Genomic DNA, 21,041 nt, shown 5'->3' with positions numbered 1-21,041 from the left:
CTGGCCCCTTTCAACTGGGTTTCAAACCCTTTCTTGATTCCTAGAGGCCTCAACATGCTGCATTGCGTTGCCTTGGTGATTTTATCCCTTACCTTCTATGCCTGGGAGATTCCATTGCAACCACAGTTAGATGAGGCATCTGCAATAGACAGGTGCCTTAAAACATCCTTACTGTTTAGTTCACTACTTCATCTCAAGTTCAGCTTTCCCTGCCTGCTGTGGCCAGTGAACACCTCTTCTGTCAGCTGAGAGCACCCTCCTCCAGCCCCCAGAGGAGTCTAGTGAGAATCCATTAGCCATTGTTATAGCAGAAGTATGGCCAAGATGCTTGTTTCTCTACACGAGAAGGTCATAGAATATCAGGGTTGGAAGGGACCTCAGGAGGTCATCTAGTCCAACCCCCTGCTCAAAGCAGGACCAAGCCACAGACAGATTTTTGTTCTAGATCCCTAAATGGCCCCCTCAAGGATTGAACTCACAATCCTGGGTTTAGCAGGCCAATGCTCAAACCACTGAGCTATCCCTTCTCCCTACAGCCCTTTACAGTCCAGACAACATGTGATGCACGGGGAGACCCAGTCCCTTGGCAGGATGGTGGCCACTGTTAAAGAGAGGGTAAATGTGGGAAGCAGGGCTCTGTCACACAAAGATGCCTGAGTGGAGATTACCCAGACTCTGTGTTACTCTGTCTTTTTAATCTAAGCCCAGACTTCCCATCTGACATTGAACCAGGTCTGAACAGTGAGGGGCAGGCAGACAGTCCCACTGAGTGAGGTGCTCTGACTCTGCTGCTGGTGCTGTAGTCACCACGCCTGTCTTTCCATGTCAGTGAGTGAACTCACCCAATGGCTTCCCCATCTCTCTTGTGTTCTTCTTCCACAGGTCAATGGGCGCCTAGGCTGGCTCGGTTAGATTATTCGGGGTCTGTCAATGCTTGGAGCACTGACAGCGGCAACTCCTGGATTCAGGTAGGTTTCACTTATGGAGGAAGGAGACATTGTTCAGTGAAATTAATAATAGCCTCTGATGCCTGCAGGCACCAGCCATTTGCCCTGTGGATGGGCTACAGAAAGAGACAGTGAGCAATTCAGTCTGGGAAAGCCCCTTAGTTTCTCCACCACCACATCTACAGTGCCCTCAAGCTATTCAGGCCATTGCCAGACTGGGATGTTTCACCCCCCCTCTCCAAACTCCCTACACACACACGCGCGCACCCTTCCAAAACCCCTACACACACACACACACACGCATGCACGCACCCCTCCACACCCCCTACACACACACCCCTCCATACACACACACACACACACCCCTCCAAACCCCCTACATACACACAAACGCATCCCTCCAAACCCCCTACATACACACACACACCCCTCCAAACCCCTACACACACATACACACACACACACACACACACCTCCAAACCCCTACACACACACACACACACACACACACACGCCCCTCTGAGCACCCTACACACACACACATGCCCCTCCAAACCTCCTACACACACACATACACACTTTTTCCTGCAGGTTTAAGTTACCCTTTTCCCCACTTGTCCCCTCCTGCCGGACTCTGCGCTCCCATCCTGACCTCAGTGTCTGGTGCCGCATGCTCTGCATCCTCTGGAGCTAACCTCAGTGTCCCCAGACGGATGTGCTGCTGGAGTTAGAAATAGCACGCGACTCCCAGTGCCGCAGAAAGGGTCCCCTCCACCTGCCTATCCCCTTCCTGCACCTTGTGCCTAGCATCTCACCCGCAGACTGGTGAAGTCACTAGTATCTGCCTCCCTCTGATGGAAAAAACAAGAATATTTCATGTTACACAGAGAGAGAGAAAAATACCAGATTCCCTTTTGGTGAGAGGTTTCCTATTAATGAGCAGAACAGATGAGGTGCCCTCCATGTTTATTTTTAATGTGGATTTTCCTGCATTGATGTAACACGCATAACAGTGGTTAAGTGATGCACTGTACAGAGGATTCAGGGGGCCTGGGGCAAAGCAATTTCGGGGGTCCCTTCCATAAAAAAAAGTTGCAATACTATAGTAACATGTATTTGGAAATGTTAAAAATAACCAGTGAAATACATTCAAAAATTATTTTTTTTTAATTTGAAAATACACGAAATACATTATTTTAAAACATTAAATGCTTTAATGGTATGTATACATTTGCAATTACATAATGATCTGTTGCTGGGTGATGGTGATGGTTGGCGCCAATGGGCTGTGGCTGCCTGGGCGTGGCGCTACTGTTGCCCAGGGCTGGGTGGGGAGCTGGGCTCTGGGTCGGGGGGTGCCCGGCTCAGAGGGACTGGGCTCGGAGCTGGGGGTCAGGGCTGGGGGGGGGGGATGGGGTCGGGTCATGTCCGGCTCAGAGGGGCTGGGCTTGGAGCTGGGGGTTGGGGGGTGCCCGGCTCAGAGACGCTTACCATGCCGCTTACCCCCGCCTCAGCGAGCCGCGTTCAGGAGCTCCTGCCGCTCGGCCCGCCGGAGCTCGCAGCCCTGCCCCCTTACCACGCGGCTCCGAGCGGGAGGACCTCAGGCGCCGCCTGAGCCACGCCGCTGCAGCGCTGTCCAGGGCCGCTCCTCGACGTGGCGTGCTGAGGCACCAGGGGATGGGGGAAGGCGAAGGCGGAGGCAGGGAGAGCCTCCGACATTCTTGTGGGGGGCCCTGCGGGGCCTGGGGCAAATTGCCCCACTTACACCCCTCTGGGCGGCCCTGGCACTGTAGCATTGCAATCCTCAAAGTGGATTCTCAGCTCAAACTGCTGTGTGTGAGAATGCCAGCCCTAAGAATGGGAGCAATCCTCCAGCTTAAATAGTTAAAATCTTGACAAGTATCGTAGCCAGCCTCACTTTAGTCAGCACTAATCATCCCCGATTCACATAAACACCAGATCAACCCACACTTGTAAACAGGAACATAGGAACTACCAGGCCAGATGTGGCCCACGGTCCATCTGGTCCAGTATCCTGTCTCCAATAGTGACCAGTACCAGCTGCTTCAGGGGAAGGTGCAAAATCCCCTACCGGACAACTATGGAGCAGGGCTGGCTCCAGGCACCAGCTTCTCAAGCAGGTGCTTGGGGCGGCCGCTCCGGAGAGGGGCGGCATGTCCAGGTATTCGGCGGCAATTCCGCCTGGGAGCGAAGGACCTCCCGCCGAATTGCCGCCGCAGATCGCGATCGTGGCTTTTTTTTGTTTGTTTGTTTTTTTTTTTTTTTGTTTTGTTTTGGCTGCTTGGGGCGGCCAAAACCCTGGAGCCGGCCCTGTTATGGAGTAACCTAGCCATAAGGGAAGAATCTTCCTAACCGTTATCAGTTAGGGGTTGACTTGTGCCCTGAAGTCTGAAAGTTGATATTCCTTATATTATTTTATCCCATCTAATATAAATTTGGGTATTCTTATTATTAATATAAATGTCAGATCCTTTTATCAATCCTGCTACACACTTGGACTCCATCATATCTTGTGGCAATGAGTTCCAAAGGTTAATGATCTACTGTTTTTTTAAAAAACAGCCTTTCCTTTTACCAGTGTTAAATTCATCCCTTTTCAGTTGTATTGAATGCCCTTAAACTATGCTGTGAAAATGTGGAGGGGAATTTAAACCCACAAAAGTCACTGTCATGTTAAGATAATTATAACAAAGCAAATAAAACTGTAATGTGCCAGCACAGTGTCTGTGATAATCTCCTGACAATACACACACAATAATAATACTCTTATAGCATGCTCCATCCAAGGATCTCAGAATGCTTCACAAATAGTCATTCAACCTTTTAGCAATCCTGTATATTATCCCTATTGTATGGATGGGGAAACCGAGGCTTGAAGTGACTTGCCTACGGTTACTCACAGGTTTGGTAGAGCATGCGTCCTGAGTCGCTACCCTGTTTTTTTAAACGGAAGACCATGTCCCCTCCCCTTGAGGCTCCTCTTTCCCCATTCAACCCTTCATACTCATGGGTGTGATTTTCCTAATGCTGGTTAATATCCGTTCTGGCTGTGAGAGACTGGGGCCACTGGGGCTGCAGAGTGAGTGTAGAGAGTTAGATTGGCACATTTCTTAGGGTCTGTCAGTGCCATCGCAGAAGGTTGGTTGTGTTTGAATAGCAGAGGGGAAGATGATGAGAGGGTGGACTGAGGTCTCCCAGTGGCCCTTGCAATCACTGATTGTGTGGGATACCCCAGCCTGGTCCTGACAGATTATCCTTGCTCAATGAGCCAGGGTTCTGCAACACCCTCCCCAAATATATCAGGGAGGGAAGCTCCTCCCCAACCCCAAACCTAGGAGGAGTCAAACCCCATGCGCAAGTCGCACTGTCGTTGGCAGCGGATACCAAAGGGCAATCACCCTACAGGAAATGAATCTCTGTATTCCCTCGGTAGGTGGATCTGCTGCGTCCCATGATCCTTCAAGGCATAAAGACCCAGGGGGCCCGGCAAAAGCTCTCCAGCCTCTACATCTCCCAGTTCGTCATCTTCTATGGCCTTGATGGGGAGAGATGGAAGAGATACAAGGGGAATGCCACCAGCTCCCAGATGGTGAGTAAAGGAGAGAGAGTAGGATCTGAAAAGGATGCTGCATCTTTCTAGAACTGACTGATAGGACAGGATGTGATGAAGGCAGGCATTCTGTCTTCTGCAGCGGCCTGAACCCCCTTCAATTCATACAATGCTATCTCAGGGGGTAAATATCTTCCTAATCCCAGCAGGTGATAAGTTTATACCCTGAAGCATGAAGATTCATTGCTCCAGTAATTGCATCCTAGTTCATGTCATGGCAGATGTTTATGTCCATATAAGTATCTGACCATTTGTGAACCTACTCTTCAGTGACATCATGTGGCAGTGAGTTCCAGAGGTTAATTTTGGGTTGTGTATAATAGTATTTCTTTGTATCCATTTGAATGGTGTTTCATATTTATTTCACTGAGCCCTTATCCTTGTATTATGAAGCTGGTAAGGTTAATAAGTGCCAGACTGGAGTGACCGTCTCCTTGCCACTCCTTATTTTGTAGACCTCTGTCCTCTTCCTTCTGCATGCGCTGGAGTAACAGGGCCCCATCTCTTCCCTTCCTGCAGGTGTTCTTTGGGAATGTGGATGCAACGGAGGTGAAAGATAATCGTTTCAACCCGCCAATCATAGCCCGGTATATCCGCCTCCACCCCACACACTACAGCATTCGGACCACTCTGCGCATGGAACTCATTGGCTGTGATCTGAACAGTAAGTCCCACCATGAGGCCCTCTGTTTCTGGCTCCTCCTCATGCCCTCTAAAAATCTAACACCGGAGCAGAGGGGGGCAAGGGCCTTCAGGTGCTAAATTATCAACTCCCGCTGATTTCAGCGAGAGACAAAGGTGCTCAGGGCCTGGCAGGGTTAGACCACGTTGGTGGCAGGGCTGGCACCAGACACACCAAGATTAGCTGTGGGGGACAGGAAGAGGGAGTGACATCTGGTAGGTAACTGATGCTTGAAAATCTCCTTATTGGCTGATGGCTATGGCTATCCTGGGAAGAGCACAGAGCTAGCTCTCGGTGCTGATGCAGCAGCTGTGGGTGGGTGTGTTAGCCATGCTGAGAACGCCCTCCTAGAAAGAGTGTCTGATCCTCACCCGTTTTAAGGCTGTGCTTAGAACCCTGTTTGCTTTTGGTTTTTAGTCAGCTGCCATTTCAGTCTAGGGGAGTGATGGGGAGCAGGTGAGCGGATGGAGTCTTCCCTCCCACACACACTGGGACTGGATATGTGAGGCATGTTGGGGAGTAACGGACATTTCCTTCTGAGTGACTCAAGGAGAACAGCTCCCTCCCCCCCCAGTGAGAGCAGGTTGGAGGGAGCAGGAGCTGCTTTGGGTGTTGGGTGTGTGTCCCATGCACAGGACTGTTCTGGAGACATGGGAGCTGGGCTGGCGGGGGACGGCAGAAGCTGAGCTATAGCCAGGTAAGGTACGTGCACAGCAGGACTGTGACAGCTGGTCTTGATGTGATAATAGATGCTGCTTCCTATATGTTGGCCAGTAGGCCACCAAATGTGAGTAATGGGCAGCCAGAAGGCATCTTGATTTCTATTGCTTCAACTCTCTTCCAGGCTGCTCTATGCCCTTAGGAATGGAGAACAAAAGTATCTCCAACCAGCAGATCTCTGCCTCCTCCTACAGCGAGAACATGTTCTCCAGCTGGGCTCCCTCCCAAGCCCGACTTAACCTGCAGGAGAGGAGTAATGCCTGGAAGCCAAAGGTAACCACGAGGCATTAAATGGGGGTTTCCAAGCTCGCAGGAGCACTGAGCTAGTGACAGAGCACTGACTCGCCACACTCCCTGCCTCTCCCGACAGGAGTCCCTGTGGAGAACGGTAGAGGAGCAGTAGTTGTGGGTCAATCATAGCTGCTCCAGTCTGAGCAGGAGGCTCTGTATGGTAGGGTGCAGGAGGTCTGGCTGTGGGACAGATCATAACTACTCCAGTTTTGGCCTCTCCCAGCAGGAGGCACTACAGAGATGAGAGTAGGAACAGTGAGTACACTTAGCCTGAGCTGTGATCCCTGGCCTGATGTTCAGAAATGTTGAGCACTCACCATTCGCGCCCACTGACGTTAGTGGGACCTGCAGGGCCTCAGCCCCTCTGAGAGTGAGGCCAGTTGAGTTCAAAGTCTCTTTGGATCCAGCAGCTCCTTGTAGAACATTTAGACCCCATCCACAATACAAGTAAACTGTGACTGCGACACTCTCGTCTGCCATGCTTACAACACACCATGCTGAGTTGAGTCCACACAGCAGCCTTTTTCACAACACATGTATCTCCAATGGATTTATGCATCTGCATCAATCATGCTCCGTGCCGTGTTTGTATCATGGCGCTGTGGGAAAATCAGGGTAGCTATCCCACAATGCCTCAGCAGAGCACATGAAGCAATGCATTTTGGGATGCCCTACTGCAAAGAGACTGGGAAGGAGGGCTGGACAACCAGGTGACACAGACGCTGTCAGGAGATCCTACCCACACAAGGAAATAAGTGTCCTCACTTGGTTCCAGGAGCATGCCATGTGCCAATCTAGCAGGGCAACACCTGGTTAGCTGAGATTGTTCTGAAGTTTTAGCACTAACCATGTCCAGAGATGGTTACCAACTTGCCTCAAGGTTACAGCATAGAAAAGGCTCTGGCCTGTTCGCTCCCTGGAGCTGAGAACATTCTTAGAGCAGTGGGAGGGACTGGACATGCCTAAGTAAAAGTTCTGACATGTTGAGAGCTGAGGGGACTGCGTGCACCGTGTCTGGTGGGTATTTCCAAAGGGGTCATGAAGGCTGGTGTGTCATTCCCCAGGTGAACAGCCCCAATGAGTGGCTGCAGGTGGACTTTGAGAAGATCATGAGGGTCACTGGAATTGTAACCCAGGGCGCCAAAAACATCTTCAGTAACATGTTTGTGAAGGAGTTTGCTGTCTCCAGCAGTCAGGATGGCTCGCGCTGGACTCCAGTTCTCCAGGATGGTGAGGAGAAGGTAAACAGAGCCAGGCTGGTGCATGGGGGACCAGGGAAAGCCCAAGGGATCACAGACACTGGTACTCAGGGCCGTCCTTAGGCATACACAGCTATGCTGCCTAGGACACCCGAAAATAAGAGGCACCCGGCCCTAGGTCTTAGTGTCCACCCTCCCGCCTCTTCCTATCCCTGTTCTGACCCTTCCTGCAGGCTCCCACCACAGCTGGCTGCTGCAGCCTGGTGAGCCTTCCTCTGGAAGGGATCTAGTACTTAAAAGTGAAAAAGCCTTCCAGCCTGCCAGACCTATTAGCATAACACTGAAACTGTTAAAGAGCCATTCAAGTGGTAATGAAGCCATTTAACAGGCATTTGCCAATCCCCAGGTATATACTGTCAGTTTCTGGATTTACTGACAAAAACAGTTGTGCATTACTGTAATATTTACTCAGAACAGGTTAGTCTACAGGACCTTAGTTTAAAATTTGCTTTAAAAATATTTCATTAGTGTGTTGCTGAAGATTATAAAATCACATCTCTAAAAAAGCCTTGCATAGATTTTTAGATGCACAATCCGAGTATTCATCTTTAGCCTTAAATGCATATAGTTTTTTAAATAAATCCTTCTAAAGACCACCCTTATCTAAAATACACATGCGAGCCTGGGCTGCCTTCGGGCATAGGGGCACCAGTTTAATAATACTGCATAGGGCCTCATAAATCCTAAGGATGGCCCTGCTGGTACTCCTGGGCTCACACTTGGAGAGGGGCTGGCAACCTCTCTGTATCTTTATTTAACCAACAGCAACTCCTGGGGCTTTTGTCATTGGCAACTCAAGGGCCACTTGGCAGTAATGTGCTGCCAGGGTTGTGATGTTGTCTCTTTGGATGGAGCAATTAGAGGGGTTTTTCTGCTAGGATGAGAAGTCGGTGCTAGGTGTCAGGACTGTTCTTGGTGCAATCCTGTTTATGTACCAAGAACGCACACAAAGTCCTGGTTCTCTGAAAAGGTAGAAAGAAACAACAGTAGGCAGTTTCTTGGCTGTAAAATTCCCATGTCTGCCCCTCCAGTAGGGGACCACTCACTCATTCCCAAATACCAGACATTCCAGTACTTCTGGGCATGGCATGACCCCACCCCTGCCAGCATGACCCCACCCCCACTGGCTTGACCTTGGATGCACCGTGCACACAAGGTCATGCTGCATTGGGCAGTGGGGGACATGCCATTGTTAAGAGCACACTGCTCTTCAGATGGACGTCTCCCATCTGAACAAAACCACATCTGTTTTTTTCTGTGCGGAAGTGGGACATACCCTAAAAAGCAGGACTGTCTGTCTGGTTTAATACTGGACAATTGGGTTCTTACCCTTCAGTGAGCTAAGCTTCCTCCCAGGATCACATTCACAGCTTCTCCAGTCATCCTGCAGGCTTTCTTTCGCTAACACACACAGGCTTCCAAACCAGTCTGAGTCTCCTAGCCCCTGAGTTTGTACTCAGTCCACTGAACTGCCAAGTACTTTGGGCAGGTCCTCCATTGTCTCTCCTACATAAAGTGACTTATTTGCTCCTTCCATTGAGCCTGAAAAAGAGCACTTGGCACAGCCATTGGATCAGACTCATTAGTCAGAGCCATTAGTAGCTTTCAGCATAACAATGAGGGGCTCCTCCCAAAACAGCCCCCCTCAGCCAGCTGTAAACCCCTATTCCAGGGTGAGAGCTGATTTACACTAGAAAATTAGTCAAACGTTGCTCAGGAGTGTGAAAAATCCTTGAATGACCAATTAAGCCAACCTAAAAGTCCCTCTGTAGACAGCACTAAGGCATGTCTACACTACAAAATTATGTCAACCTAAGAGCAGGTCTACATTACAAATTTACAATGGCGCAGCTGCAGCACGTCTGGCAAAGATGCTCTAAGCCGATGGGAGAGAGCTCTCCTGTCAGCTTAATAACTCCACCTCCGTGAAAGGCGGTCACTGTGTCGGCGGGAGAAGCTCTCCCCTTGACATAGCGCTATCTATACAGGTTGGCAGAATACGTCGCTCGGGGATGGTATTTTTCACGTAGTTATACCGAAGTAAGTATGTAGTGTAGACCAAGCCTTAGTTACGTTGGCATACACAGTAATTAAACCACTTTTCTCCTTGTTTTGGCAGTGCGCGTCCTCCCCAGGAGCGCTTGTACCAGTTGTACTGTCAGTGTGGGGCATTGTGGTATGGCTTGTGAAAGCCAGTAACAGTCAGTGTAAGCTCCACATTGACCTGGGTCAACCTAACTACATCAACATTGACTCTACGCCTCTTGCAGAGTCAGCATAATGGAGCAGTTACATCAATGGGAGCAAAATTTTAGTGTAGACACTTAGAGTTAGGTCAAGCTGCCTTGTGTGTGTCTACCTAACTCTGTAGTGTAGACCAGGCCTAAGTCAACGGATGAATTCTGCCGTCGACCTAGCTACAGCCTCTCGGAGAGGTGGATTTACTACAGTGATTGGAGAACTCCTCCCATCAGTGAAGGTGCTGTCTACACTGAAGCACTACGTTGCTTTAAAGGGCAGACATAGTCTGAATGTGCTGCAGGGTACTATGGGACTCAGGTAATTTATCTGCTCTTCCACTGAAACAAAACTGTCTTCTCAGGGCACTAGTCAAGGAGAGATGCAGCAGCCCCACTTGGCAAACAAACATCTCCTGAGTTGCACTTGCTAGGAGTGCCTAGGGTGGTTGCTGCATGTGGATAGCATAGCACAGTGCTGCTGGAGGCAGAGGGTGGGTAACCTTGTTGCAGGGCTGGGCATATTCTTCCCCATTTGAAAATGTCTCACCCAAACCAAAACTTTTCCGTTTGTTCCAAAGATTTTCTAACCCTTTAAAAATAAAATTGAAGCAAAATTTGAAACAAAAAATCATTTTGAATCGAAATATCTATTTTCCATTTTTTTGCATTTTTTTTCTTGACCAAAACAATGCAGAGAATTTGACACAAATGCATGAAATATTTCTGTCGACCCAATTATCCAGTTTTAGGTGAGAAAGAGTTTTGTCCGAAAAGTTTCGCCCAGCTCTAAGGTATGGTTTCCTGCCATTGTGTCCGTTGGTGCTTGCGGTGAAGCCTTGCGGTGGGGCAGAATTCCACCAGCCCTGCTTGTAACTACCCTTGTGCCACCTGGCTCGTCAGAAAGCAAAGTACAGGGACTTGTTGAAAACACGCATCACCCCCAAATTAGAAACCTGCAGGCCAGAATAAGGGGCTTGGTAAAATCCTGACTGTGCAATGGCCCAGGGGGATGGGGATAATGGAGGAGAACTGGTTACCGTGTGTGCTGCAGCAGCTGGGAGATGGGACGAACTCATGACACAGCAACATGGATGATTTAGTTGGGGATTGGTCCTGCTTTGAGCGGGGGGTTGGACTAGATGACCTCCTGAGGTCCCTTCCAACCCTGATATCTATGATTCTATGAACAGTCTATTAGTATGTGTGTTCCCTCTGTGTATAAGAATCATAGAATCATAGACCCAGAGAGTTAGAAGGGACCACAGGGGCCATCTGGTCTAACCCCCTGTCAAGATGCAGGATTTGTTGTGTCTAAACTATCCAGGACAGATGGCTCCAGCCTCCTTTTGAAAACCTCCAGTGAAGGAGCTTCCACAACCTCCCGAGGCGTCTGTTCCATTGTCCTAATGTTCATACAGCTAGAAAGTTTCTCCTGAGATTTAATCTAAATCTTCTCTGCTGTAGTTTGAACTCGTTGCCTCTTGTCCTGCTAGGGTGACCAGACGTCCTGATATTTAGGCGTTTGTCCTGATGTCCCGATATTTTGCGGCACTCCGCTTTTTTTTTTTTGCTCCATCAGCGACCCCCTCAATGTCCCGATATTTTCTTCCTCTCATCTGGTCACCCTATGTCCTGCCCTCTGTGGCAAAAGAGAACAATTTTTCTCCATCTTTGTAATGGCAGCTTTCAAATATTTCGCATCCCCCCTGCAATCTCCTCTCTTCCAAACTAAACATATGCAGTTCCTGCAGCCTTTGCTCATACAGCTTACATTCCATCCCTTTGATTATCTTTGTTGCTCGCCTCTGGATCCCTTCCAGTTTTGCTACATCCTTTCTATACATTGGTGACCAAAACTGGACAGTAGAGCGATACTGTCACCTCCCATGACTTGCATGCTATGCCTCTGTTAATGCAACCTAAAATTGCATTTTTTTTTATTTATTTTTTTTTTTTGCAACAGCATGGCATTGCTGACTTATGTTGAGGTTGTGATCCACCACAGCTCCCCGATCCTTCTAAGCAGTGCTGCTGCCAAGCCAGTTATCCACCATTCTGTATCTGTGCATTTGGTTTTTCTTTCCTAAGTGTAGCACTTTCCATTTGTCTTTGTTGAATTTCATTTTGTTCTCCAATTTATCAAGATCCCTCTGAATTTTAGCTCTATCCTCCAAAGTGTTGGCACCCGCCCCCCAGCTTTGTGTCATCTGCACATTTGATCAGTATGCTCTCTATACCTACATCCAGGTCATTAATAAAGATGTTAAACACCACCCCATACACTGCCTCCCCATATATTAGACCTGGGCTGTAACTGAATGATAGAGAAAGCCTATTAGAGCAATTAGCTGTCTGCACCCAACGCAGTGCAGAACTGATTCCTCTAGTTTATTCTCCAGATCTTTTCCTGTTTATTTTTAAATTTCCCAAGTGATGAAGCTTCTACTCCTTTCCTTGGGAATCTCTGCTTCAATCTGATAGACCTGCTGTTTAGAACCCTCCTCCTCTGCTATGTTCCTTTGCTTCCTTTCTTCCCATTCCTCACAGGTATATCCTCTGCTTGCACCACCTGAAATAATTCCCCTCCCATGTCCTTCAGATACAGGGATCGCCTTCCTTAGCATTGTCCTACCCAGGGCCGGCTCCAGGCACCAGTGAAGGAAGCAGGTGCTTGGGGCAGCCAATGGAAAGTGGCAGCACGTCCGGGTCTTCAGCGGGAATTCGGCGGCGGGTCCCTCAGTAGAGAGGGAGCGAAGGACCTGCCACCAAATTGCCGCCGAAGAATGAAGCGGCATGACCGAGCTGCTGCCGAAGGGCCGCCGATCGGCTTTATCTTTTTTTTTTTCTTTTTTTTCCGCTTCGCCACTTGGGGCGGCAAAAAAGCTGGAGCCGGCCCTGGTCCTACCCCCAGCTGACCGAGATTCCCCCCTAGAGTAACTCCACTGACATCCAGGGGCTGGTTCCTGGGATGAATCTCTGAATCTTTCCCCACTGAAGGAGTGAGCAGCCCTGACATGGCAGAGCAGAGAAAGTGCCAACAATTTCTTCCTCCTTTCAGATCTTCAAGGGCAACCAAAATCACTTCAGCACCGTGGTGAACTCCCTGGATCCTCCGCTCTTTGCCCGGTATCTAAGGATACACCCCCGCCGGTGGCAAAACCACATTGCCCTGAGGACGGAGTTCTTAGGCTGCGACACCCAGCAAACATACTGATGGGCTGACAGCTTTGGATTAAAGGACCTAGCTTTGGCTGGACACTGAACCGCCACCAAGCCTGGAGCGACCCAAAGAGGAAGATCTTCCAAAGCCCATAAGAAGGGCCACATTCACTGCAGGTCTAAGCAGAAGCAGCACCGTTCACTTCAGTGGAGTTTCATGCATTTACACTAGCTGGGTTGGGAATGTGGCACAGAGCACTCCAAGTGGTCGGAAGAAAGGATCCTGCAAAGGTTTATGGGTCGCCTGCCCTTCCCGTCTTTCTCTTTCTCATATACTGTGTGCCATATAGTCGGAGCATAGCACTAAATAATTAAACAGTAATTTTCCAGCAAACATCTGCCGCCACCCTCCCACCCCCCACCTCTCTTCCCCAGGCTCAGCCAGCCTTGAAATCCCCATGGGGCTTAGAGTCAGCATTCATAGCAGCTAATAATTAATTAGCCACTGAGGTCTGCTTCATTATTTTCCATAAACTCTCAGTGACCTGGCCCTGGCCCCAGCATGAGCGATTGAGGGCGTGGTCTGGAGGGAGAGATAAGAACGTCACCCAAGGGCCACGTTTTGCAATCAGCTGGGGTTCAGCGCACCCAGCGGCCCCTGCCAGAGTCCAGGCTGGGGCTGTGCTAGCTAGGCAGAATGCCTGAAGCCAGTGGCCATGCAGCCTGACTCAGGGCTGTGGGATTTGTCCTACATGCCCTTTTGTTTCCCTTCCTTTGCTGAGTCAATAGTGCTCCTGCACTGTCATGGCCCAGTGCCACCATTCTGTCTTCCGCAAGTTGCTCTCTTGTTGGCAGTCATCTCCTGGAGCAAACCCTCCTCCTCCTGGGGCTTTTCTCCCTTTCTGTGCTCACGGTAGCCTGCTATGGGACTTTGGCCCCTCATGTGCTGATACCACGAAGAGTGCAGCCCAGGCAGGCTCTCAGATTGTCACAAACAAGGATACTTCCTGTCGCACACACATACCCACCCCCGCCCAGATGCCAAGGATTCAGGGGGAAGGGGGTGCAGGGGTGAGAGTACAGGGCAGCGAGATGGAGGGGGAGCTCCCTCCCCTCTCCCTGGCTTGGAGCTCCCTGTCGCATTAGGTCTCAGGCTGACCCTTTGGGTGAGAGTGGGCGCCTGGCTCACCTCTTACATAGTTCTCTGGTGCGGTTCTGAGGTGCTCCCTTCCATTGGTGCCGTGTAAGCAGGCCTGCCCCCTGCCAGGGGATGGCAAGCAGGCCAGACAAAAGAAAACTAGTTCCACGGCCCTTGCCTCATGCGCGGGAGAGGGGAGCAGGCTTTCAGCGCTGCAGGCTGTTGCGGCTCCCACTCTCCTGCGTGGCTAAACAGGGTCTCAACAGCAATAACAGCCCAGAGGGCTGAAGCGAGTGGTGCATGCACATCATGCTCCAGCTACTAACAACACAGTGCCCCAGTCTGGTTTGGGTGGTACCCAGTTCCCTGCGTTCCTCCCTTTTATAGACCCTTGTTAGGGTCTGACAAGCCTCATAGATGGGCTTGGGTAGGGGCTGGTCCTTAACCCCCTCTTGACTGGTGTGTGTGGAGGGTCAACGCCCTCTCCCACAACTCCCTCCCCCCACAGCTGGATAATGACGTGAGAGCTCCCCCTTTTGTTTCAATCTACTTTAACCAAGGCAAGTGTTGGGAAGGGAAGGTGGGGTGATGTCATAAAAGCAGCAGGGTTCCACATGGCAGCTTTAGAACCCAGAATGGGAGACTCCAAGATCAGATGTGATCAGGTGTGTGTGTGTGTGCATGCGCACACGCACATGTCCTCTGGAGCTGTCACTCTGCAGTTTGGCCATCATCTGGAACCAGAAGCCTGATTTGTTCCCCTGGGGCTTGGCCTCACTGCCCTAGGGCTGCCTCTGACAGTGAGTACCTGGTAATTTGCTCTGTACAAAAATCTTTTTACGGACCTGATGGCCTGACAGTAAGAGGGTCTCAGTCCTTGCTCTGTAATGTATTGTATTGCCCTGGTAAAAGATGAGAAATACAGCCTTGACATTCTGGAGTTCATTGGTACCTCTGTGTGTGTGTGTGTGTGTGCGTATATGTGTGTGCAGGTACAGATGTGTGTGCATGTGTATGTGTGGGACAATGATTTTCCTGGGGACTGTAATAACAGCTCTTTGCATGGGCGGCGTAGCGAGATTCCGATATGTTGCTGGCCAGCCAGGACAGCCACTCCTTTGGAGGAAAGCAACACAAAGCTTGAAGCAGGTTGGTCTTAATGGAGGAATGTCTTTCCGTGCCACTGGGTGACTTGTGGACTGTGAGCTGGGCTGTAATAGACAGTGATAAATGTTCCCTACAGCAGTGCTAGCTCAATGGCACAAGGCAGCAGGACAGTCAAAGAGTATCTTCAGTGGGTCCTAGAGACCCTAACAAGGATGACAGGCCTGAAGACTAGGCCTGCCAGCTGGTGGAGGCACATGGGACATCCATCCTCTGTGCCCTAACACTCCACTCTTGTGAGCGGTCAGCTGGGGATCAAAACACACAAGCATCCTGCTCTTACAGTGCTGCACAGGGTAGGATTCCTGTGTATTTCAATAGGCATGAAGGGTGTGCGATCGCACAGGTCATCAGTGCATCCCCCTGGTATCCCACATTCAGCAGCAGCAGCCAATATCTGACACTTCAGCTGACAGGAGGATCCAAACATAATGCCCCCAGGTGCTGCTGCATTGCTGTATGTAAGCGGCCAGAGGATCCCTTCCTCGCTGGCCCCTGCAGTGACTATTGCCCAGAGCAGGAGATCCGATTACCCTTCAGCCCAACTGCATCATCACAATAACAACCTGCTCACGGGAACAGAGTGACCAGACTGAAGGACGACTTCTCATGCTCATCAGAGCAAGGAACTCCTGCCTGTGTGGCTGATGGCGTGGATCTTAACAGGGTCATTGGCCTCATTAGGGGAAACAAAGAGCACTTCAAACTCAGGGCTGGAAAGCTAAGAAGGACTCGGAACAGTCCGTCTCTCAGTGGCTTGCAAGCTGATTTTATCTTTTATTTTAGGAACAGGAGACCAAACAATGCCCCTTTCCAAGGTGATTTTTCCAGAACCCAGAGCAGCTGCAGGATATACACTGAATCCAGGCATTCTAACTCACTCAGTGTCAGAACACAGCTGACTAGGGCCACTGCACTGCTCAGTGATTTGCTCCATGATACCCTTCCATGATGGACCACCCTCCTCATATGAATCAGCAGCTCACAAACTAGTGCCAAAGAAACCCTGGGTGCCATCTGACATGCCCTGCAGGGATCCATCCTGCACTGGCAGAGACATGGACCAGATGGCTAGGCAGCTCTGTAGTTCCTGTCATTGTACTATGCGACCCTGGGGGGAAAGTGGGGTTGGGTCCCCTGGGAAGTGTGGCCTACTTTAGAGTGACAGGTACCTCCTCCAATGATAAGCCTGCCCTTGCCAGCTGTGTTCTGAAGCTATTAGACTAGAGCCTGGTCTTCCTGTTCCATATAGTCACTGCAGCTTCCTTGGCATTGGTAAAATCAGCTGGAAAGGGGCCAGGAGGCCAAAATGGTTGGTCTTGGCTTGGAAGGGGGCAGTGGCCAGAATCAAGGTGTGAGGGGATATAATCAGGGGCATCTGTGGAGAATGGGCCAAACCACTCAATCCCACCAGCCTCCACCACTGGCACATCCCAGAGCCGGTATCTGCCTCTCTTTTGTGACGCCAGGGTCTCTTGGGCTGCAGGGCTAGTGAGACGCATTGAAAGGATAGTGGTGCTCTCTCGCCAGCTTCATCCTGCTCAAAACAGGAGTCGCAACTCGCTGCCCTCATCCCAGATGCTGAGTTTTTAAAATATAGTGGTAAAGAGATTTAAAAGAATCAATCAATTGGACAGAAGGTCAACCCAGGAAGTGTCCAGTCTGGAGTGTTCCCGAAGTATGAAGCCAGCCTTGAAATTCCAGGCAGCAGGGTATCAACAGGGAAACTGCACTAAACCTGCAGTCCATGGGAAAAGTCACAAGTCTCCTGCAGCAACTCCAGCTGCCCAGAAGTCAAGTGACTCAGTAATGGCTGTGGAGTGCTGAATTGTGAGCGGTGGATTTGTAAAGCCTGATAGGCTCCTGGACTAGTTTCCAGAACTCTCTCTTTAAATGTATCTTCTTCCCCGGGAATGGAAACAAGACCTGGTTTCCCCTTGCCATATGAGGCAGAGCCCCCCAAATCCCCGGCCCCTATGTCATCTCAAAACAAGAATTCAAAGGTTCTGCAGAGTTAAAGGGCCAGATCCTCACCTAATGTAAATTGTTGTAGCTTTGTTGCCTTCAGTAGAATGGTGCCACACAGTTTACACCAGCTGAGGGTCTGATCCGAAGTGCTTGCATGGTGTAAACTGGTAGCAAGTGCAAACAGTGCAATTAGGTTAATTTGGGGAGAGAGGGTCTTTCCTGCAACAGCATCTCAGGATTACAGAAACCTACTCAGTTTAGGGTCAGGGGAGTCTGATAAACTGTGTTATGAAATAAACCCTGGTCATTCGGTCAAGAAACAGCCTGGAGGGATTATCCATCACCTGGGAGCTTCTCCCACAAAGCCATATGTCAAGTTATCCATTTCCCTCTTTTCTAGCCTCTCTCTGTCTTTCTGCCTCTTCTTCCTCTCTTCTCACTCTCTCCTTTTTTCTTGGTGGCTGATCTTGCTTAGACTTCAGGTATCCATGTGAGTAATTCGGTTCCAAACAGCAAACCCAAACCCTTTGCTGCTTGGTGCTGCACTACTGGTGGATTTTGGCCCCACAGGAGTATCACATAGGGCTCATCAGTGGCGTAGAGCTGGTATATTGGCTCCTACATCACCCCTACTCCTATCTGCCAGCACAGGGGGCATAAGAGGTATTTTGTACACCCGGTATTGTTTACAACTGCCTTCAGGTTGTTCTAAATTATGCCAGGGAATTGGCTTGTCAACGCAGCTGGCCCAGGATTGGGAGAGCGCAAAGACCACCTTTGCAACTACCTCTTGAGCTGCAACAGCCACAGCTTGAGGATCTGGGTCATAGTCACTCATGTGACACAGAATTACTCTGTCTATTGCTTATGCACAGGCCACCCTGGGTCCTGCCAAGAGGCCAGTGACCTTTTTCTGGGTGTCTTTGCTTTGGGCTTTTATTCCTCTCCCTCAATACATTTTAATTTCTTAAAGCATTTAAAAAGAAAAAAATTTGCCCCACACTGAAAGGCACCAAAATAAACATTTGTTACAATGTCAAAATGCTGGCTAAAAAGGGCCTTTTCCCCCAAATAAAATAGCAAATGACAAGAGAATCAGGGCAAAAATGGCTTCATCTGGTTTTTAAGTTCAGGCTTGACAAAGCCCTGGCTGGGATGATTTAGTTGGGGATTGGTCCTGCTTTGAGCAGGGGGCTGGACTAGATGACCTTCTGAGGTCCCTTCCAACCCTGATATTCTATGATTCTATCTCTTGGTCAGGACTCTAGAAACAGCAGAATCCAGACCCAGCCATCCCTGGGAGCCCCTGCAGGTCCAGGAAATTGACCACATGGGGTACATCTGGGAACCCAGCAGGCCCAGGAAATCGATCGCCTGTGGTACACCAAGGGGCCCTGTAGGCCCAGGAAACTGACCAGGTGGGGGACACTTATCTGACCCTAACAGACTCCCAGGAAGGCATAACCCACCCCCAAGTTCCTTCCTGTTATATCCCGAAAGGAAATTACTTTTCAACCTAAAATGTGCTGCTCATTTCAGTCCTGTGCATGAGCAGGAAGCACACTGTCCAGGGGAGACACTTGATACTGGTAATGTCAAACCCTGCTGCTGTAACAGTGGATTCTCAACACCAATTCTATGAAAACAGATATGGGAGACTGATGTAAAGGGACAATTAACATTAATTAGCAACAATTTGTTATTCCCAGAATGAATCCCATGCTGCATAAAATCGATCACTTGATTATTACCTTTTCTGTTCATTCCCTCTGAAGCACCTGGCATTGCCCACGGTTTGAAGACAGGACATTGGGTTAGATGGACCGTTGGTCTGACCCAGTATGGCTAGTCTTATGTTTTTACAAAATACAGAACCAGACCCAAAAATGGGAAACAACCCGGAGGGAGGGGGCAGTGTAGCCTAGTGAATGGGACACTTAACTAGGAGCTGGGGTCAATTCCCACCCTACACTGATCTGCTGGGTGACCTTGGGCAAGTCACTTCCCCACTCTGTGCCTCAGTTTCCTTTTCTGTAAAATGGGGATCATGGCATTGCCCTCCTGTGTAGAGTACAGCTGAAAAGCGCTATAGAAGAGCTCAGGATTATTATTACATGTATCCAGGTACTTACAAGCCCCATCTGAGCCCCTCCCAAGTATTCATTCTCACAAAACCTCCATCAGGTGGGGCAGTGCTATTATCACCACTTTACAGGGGGTGGGGAACCATGGCAGAGAGAGACAAAGTGCCTATCCAAGCCTATGGCAGAGCCAGGAATTGAACCCAGCCCAGTACTTTAACTACACAATCAGCCTTCTCCTTGTATGAGCTGAATCAGGGGGCTGTTAATTACACTGAAGATCCCCCATGCTGTCTGAACATATTTAATGCCCCCATGAGTGTCAGATATCTGAGAAGTCATTGTCCGTTGGATCTTCCATGCAGCATCTGCAGCTTGTGGGGGACAGGGTAAAGAGGAAGCACTGCTGTTGTTTGGCAACTTGCGTCTCCCAGCAATATTTGTAATGCTCAGATGCAGTGTCAATTTAATATCAGATATATTCTCTGTTGGGGGACTCCATTCGCCTCTGGTAGGGGTGTGGACTGGCTGATTCAATAGGTTCTTTTCTATCTTGGCTATGATCCTAATGGTTCTCTTCATATTTCAGAGTAATTCTCCTCTTCCCTGCTGTTTATACCATGGTTAGCTGCAGGATTGTAGTTTGCTCTTTGCATTTATAGGCTCCCACAGCAGTATTTTCATTGTTATGAGCCTGTCTCATGCACTATTAGGATAAGGGAAGCATGAATCCAAACAGCCCTTCTTCCCCTAGGGATGCACAAGAAAGTCTTTATATGTGCTCATAATAGCACAGTTCCTAGCTATGCCTGCAATCAGATGACAAGGTGTGATTCCATGGATCATTCTATAGACATCCAAATCCTGGATCCAGACTTCCCTAAACAGTGGGGATGTTGGAATCCCAGCTTTATAGCTCAGGCCTTGCCTCTATATTTATAAATTCAGAATCTTTCTTAGTGAGATGCTCTTTCTAGCAAGAATACACTTAAGAGCCCGTCTGACTGGCTAGCCAAGGAGTAGAGAATTAAGGGACTACTTTCAAATGTGGGCTGCAATTTGCACCCACTTAAGCCTGCATGAGCGCATCCAAACAGGTGCTACAGGCACAGTTTTGCATTATTTGGGCCTGTTCCAAAGGCCACTGAAATCAGTGGAAAGGTTCCCACTGACATCACTGGGCTTTGGATCAGGCCCTGTGTGAACAGTTACTCACCAGCATGTTGGGCTCATACCAGTTTTTCTGCTGTAATAAAGGGAATGGGTTTGGGAAATTTTCCCCTTAGTAACTGATGAGTCTTTTCTCAGAATAACAAAACCCCAACCTGTTTACACTTTTCAGTCTTCGAGGTAGGCAACTGCAGATTCTCCCAATCCCGCTAGGAGACCATCTACAAGTCTTTGGAAGGTGGCGGGTGCATTTCGCAACCCGAAAGGGAGTACATTGAATTCATACACCCCTGCCTGGGTGACGAAGGCTGACCTTTCCTTAGCGGGTTCATCTAGTGGTACTTGCCAGTACCCTTTGGTTAAGTCTAAAGTAGAGATGAATTGGGCATGTCCCAATTTCTCCAATAGCTCATCTGTGCGTGGCATTGGATAGTTGTCAGGACGAGTTACAGCATTTAGCTTACGGTAGTCCACGCAAAAGCGTATTTCCCCATCTGGTTTGGGAACTAGAACCACTGGAGATGCCCATGCACTGTTAGAGGGGCGGATTATACCCATCTGTAGCATGTCCTGGATCTCCCTTTGTATAGC

General features: G+C 49.5%; 1 protein-coding gene across 1 annotated transcript in view; it reads left to right on the top strand.

Annotated features, from left to right (window-relative positions):
* The window catches only part of F8 (coagulation factor VIII), a 40,021-nt gene extending 26,495 nt beyond the window's left edge, over nucleotides 1-13,526 (top strand). Inside the window, exons 9-14 of the mRNA XM_029912052.1 lie at nucleotides 883-968; nucleotides 4,402-4,557; nucleotides 5,098-5,242; nucleotides 6,105-6,253; nucleotides 7,336-7,512; nucleotides 12,829-13,526. Coding sequence (XP_029767912.1) covers nucleotides 883-968; nucleotides 4,402-4,557; nucleotides 5,098-5,242; nucleotides 6,105-6,253; nucleotides 7,336-7,512; nucleotides 12,829-12,984 — 869 coding nt within the window. The 3' untranslated portion in view covers nucleotides 12,985-13,526. The remainder of the gene's footprint in view (nucleotides 1-882; nucleotides 969-4,401; nucleotides 4,558-5,097; nucleotides 5,243-6,104; nucleotides 6,254-7,335; nucleotides 7,513-12,828) is intronic.
* The last annotated feature ends 7,515 nt before the right edge of the window (nucleotides 13,527-21,041 follow it).

Source organism: Terrapene carolina, unplaced genomic scaffold (genome assembly GCF_002925995.2).
Source record: "Terrapene carolina triunguis isolate 2854851 unplaced genomic scaffold, T_m_triunguis-2.0 Scaffold172, whole genome shotgun sequence".
Lineage (NCBI taxonomy): Eukaryota > Metazoa > Chordata > Testudines > Emydidae > Terrapene > Terrapene triunguis.
The sequence above is the reverse complement of the archived record's forward strand: the minus strand, read 5'-3'. Positions and strand labels throughout refer to the sequence as shown.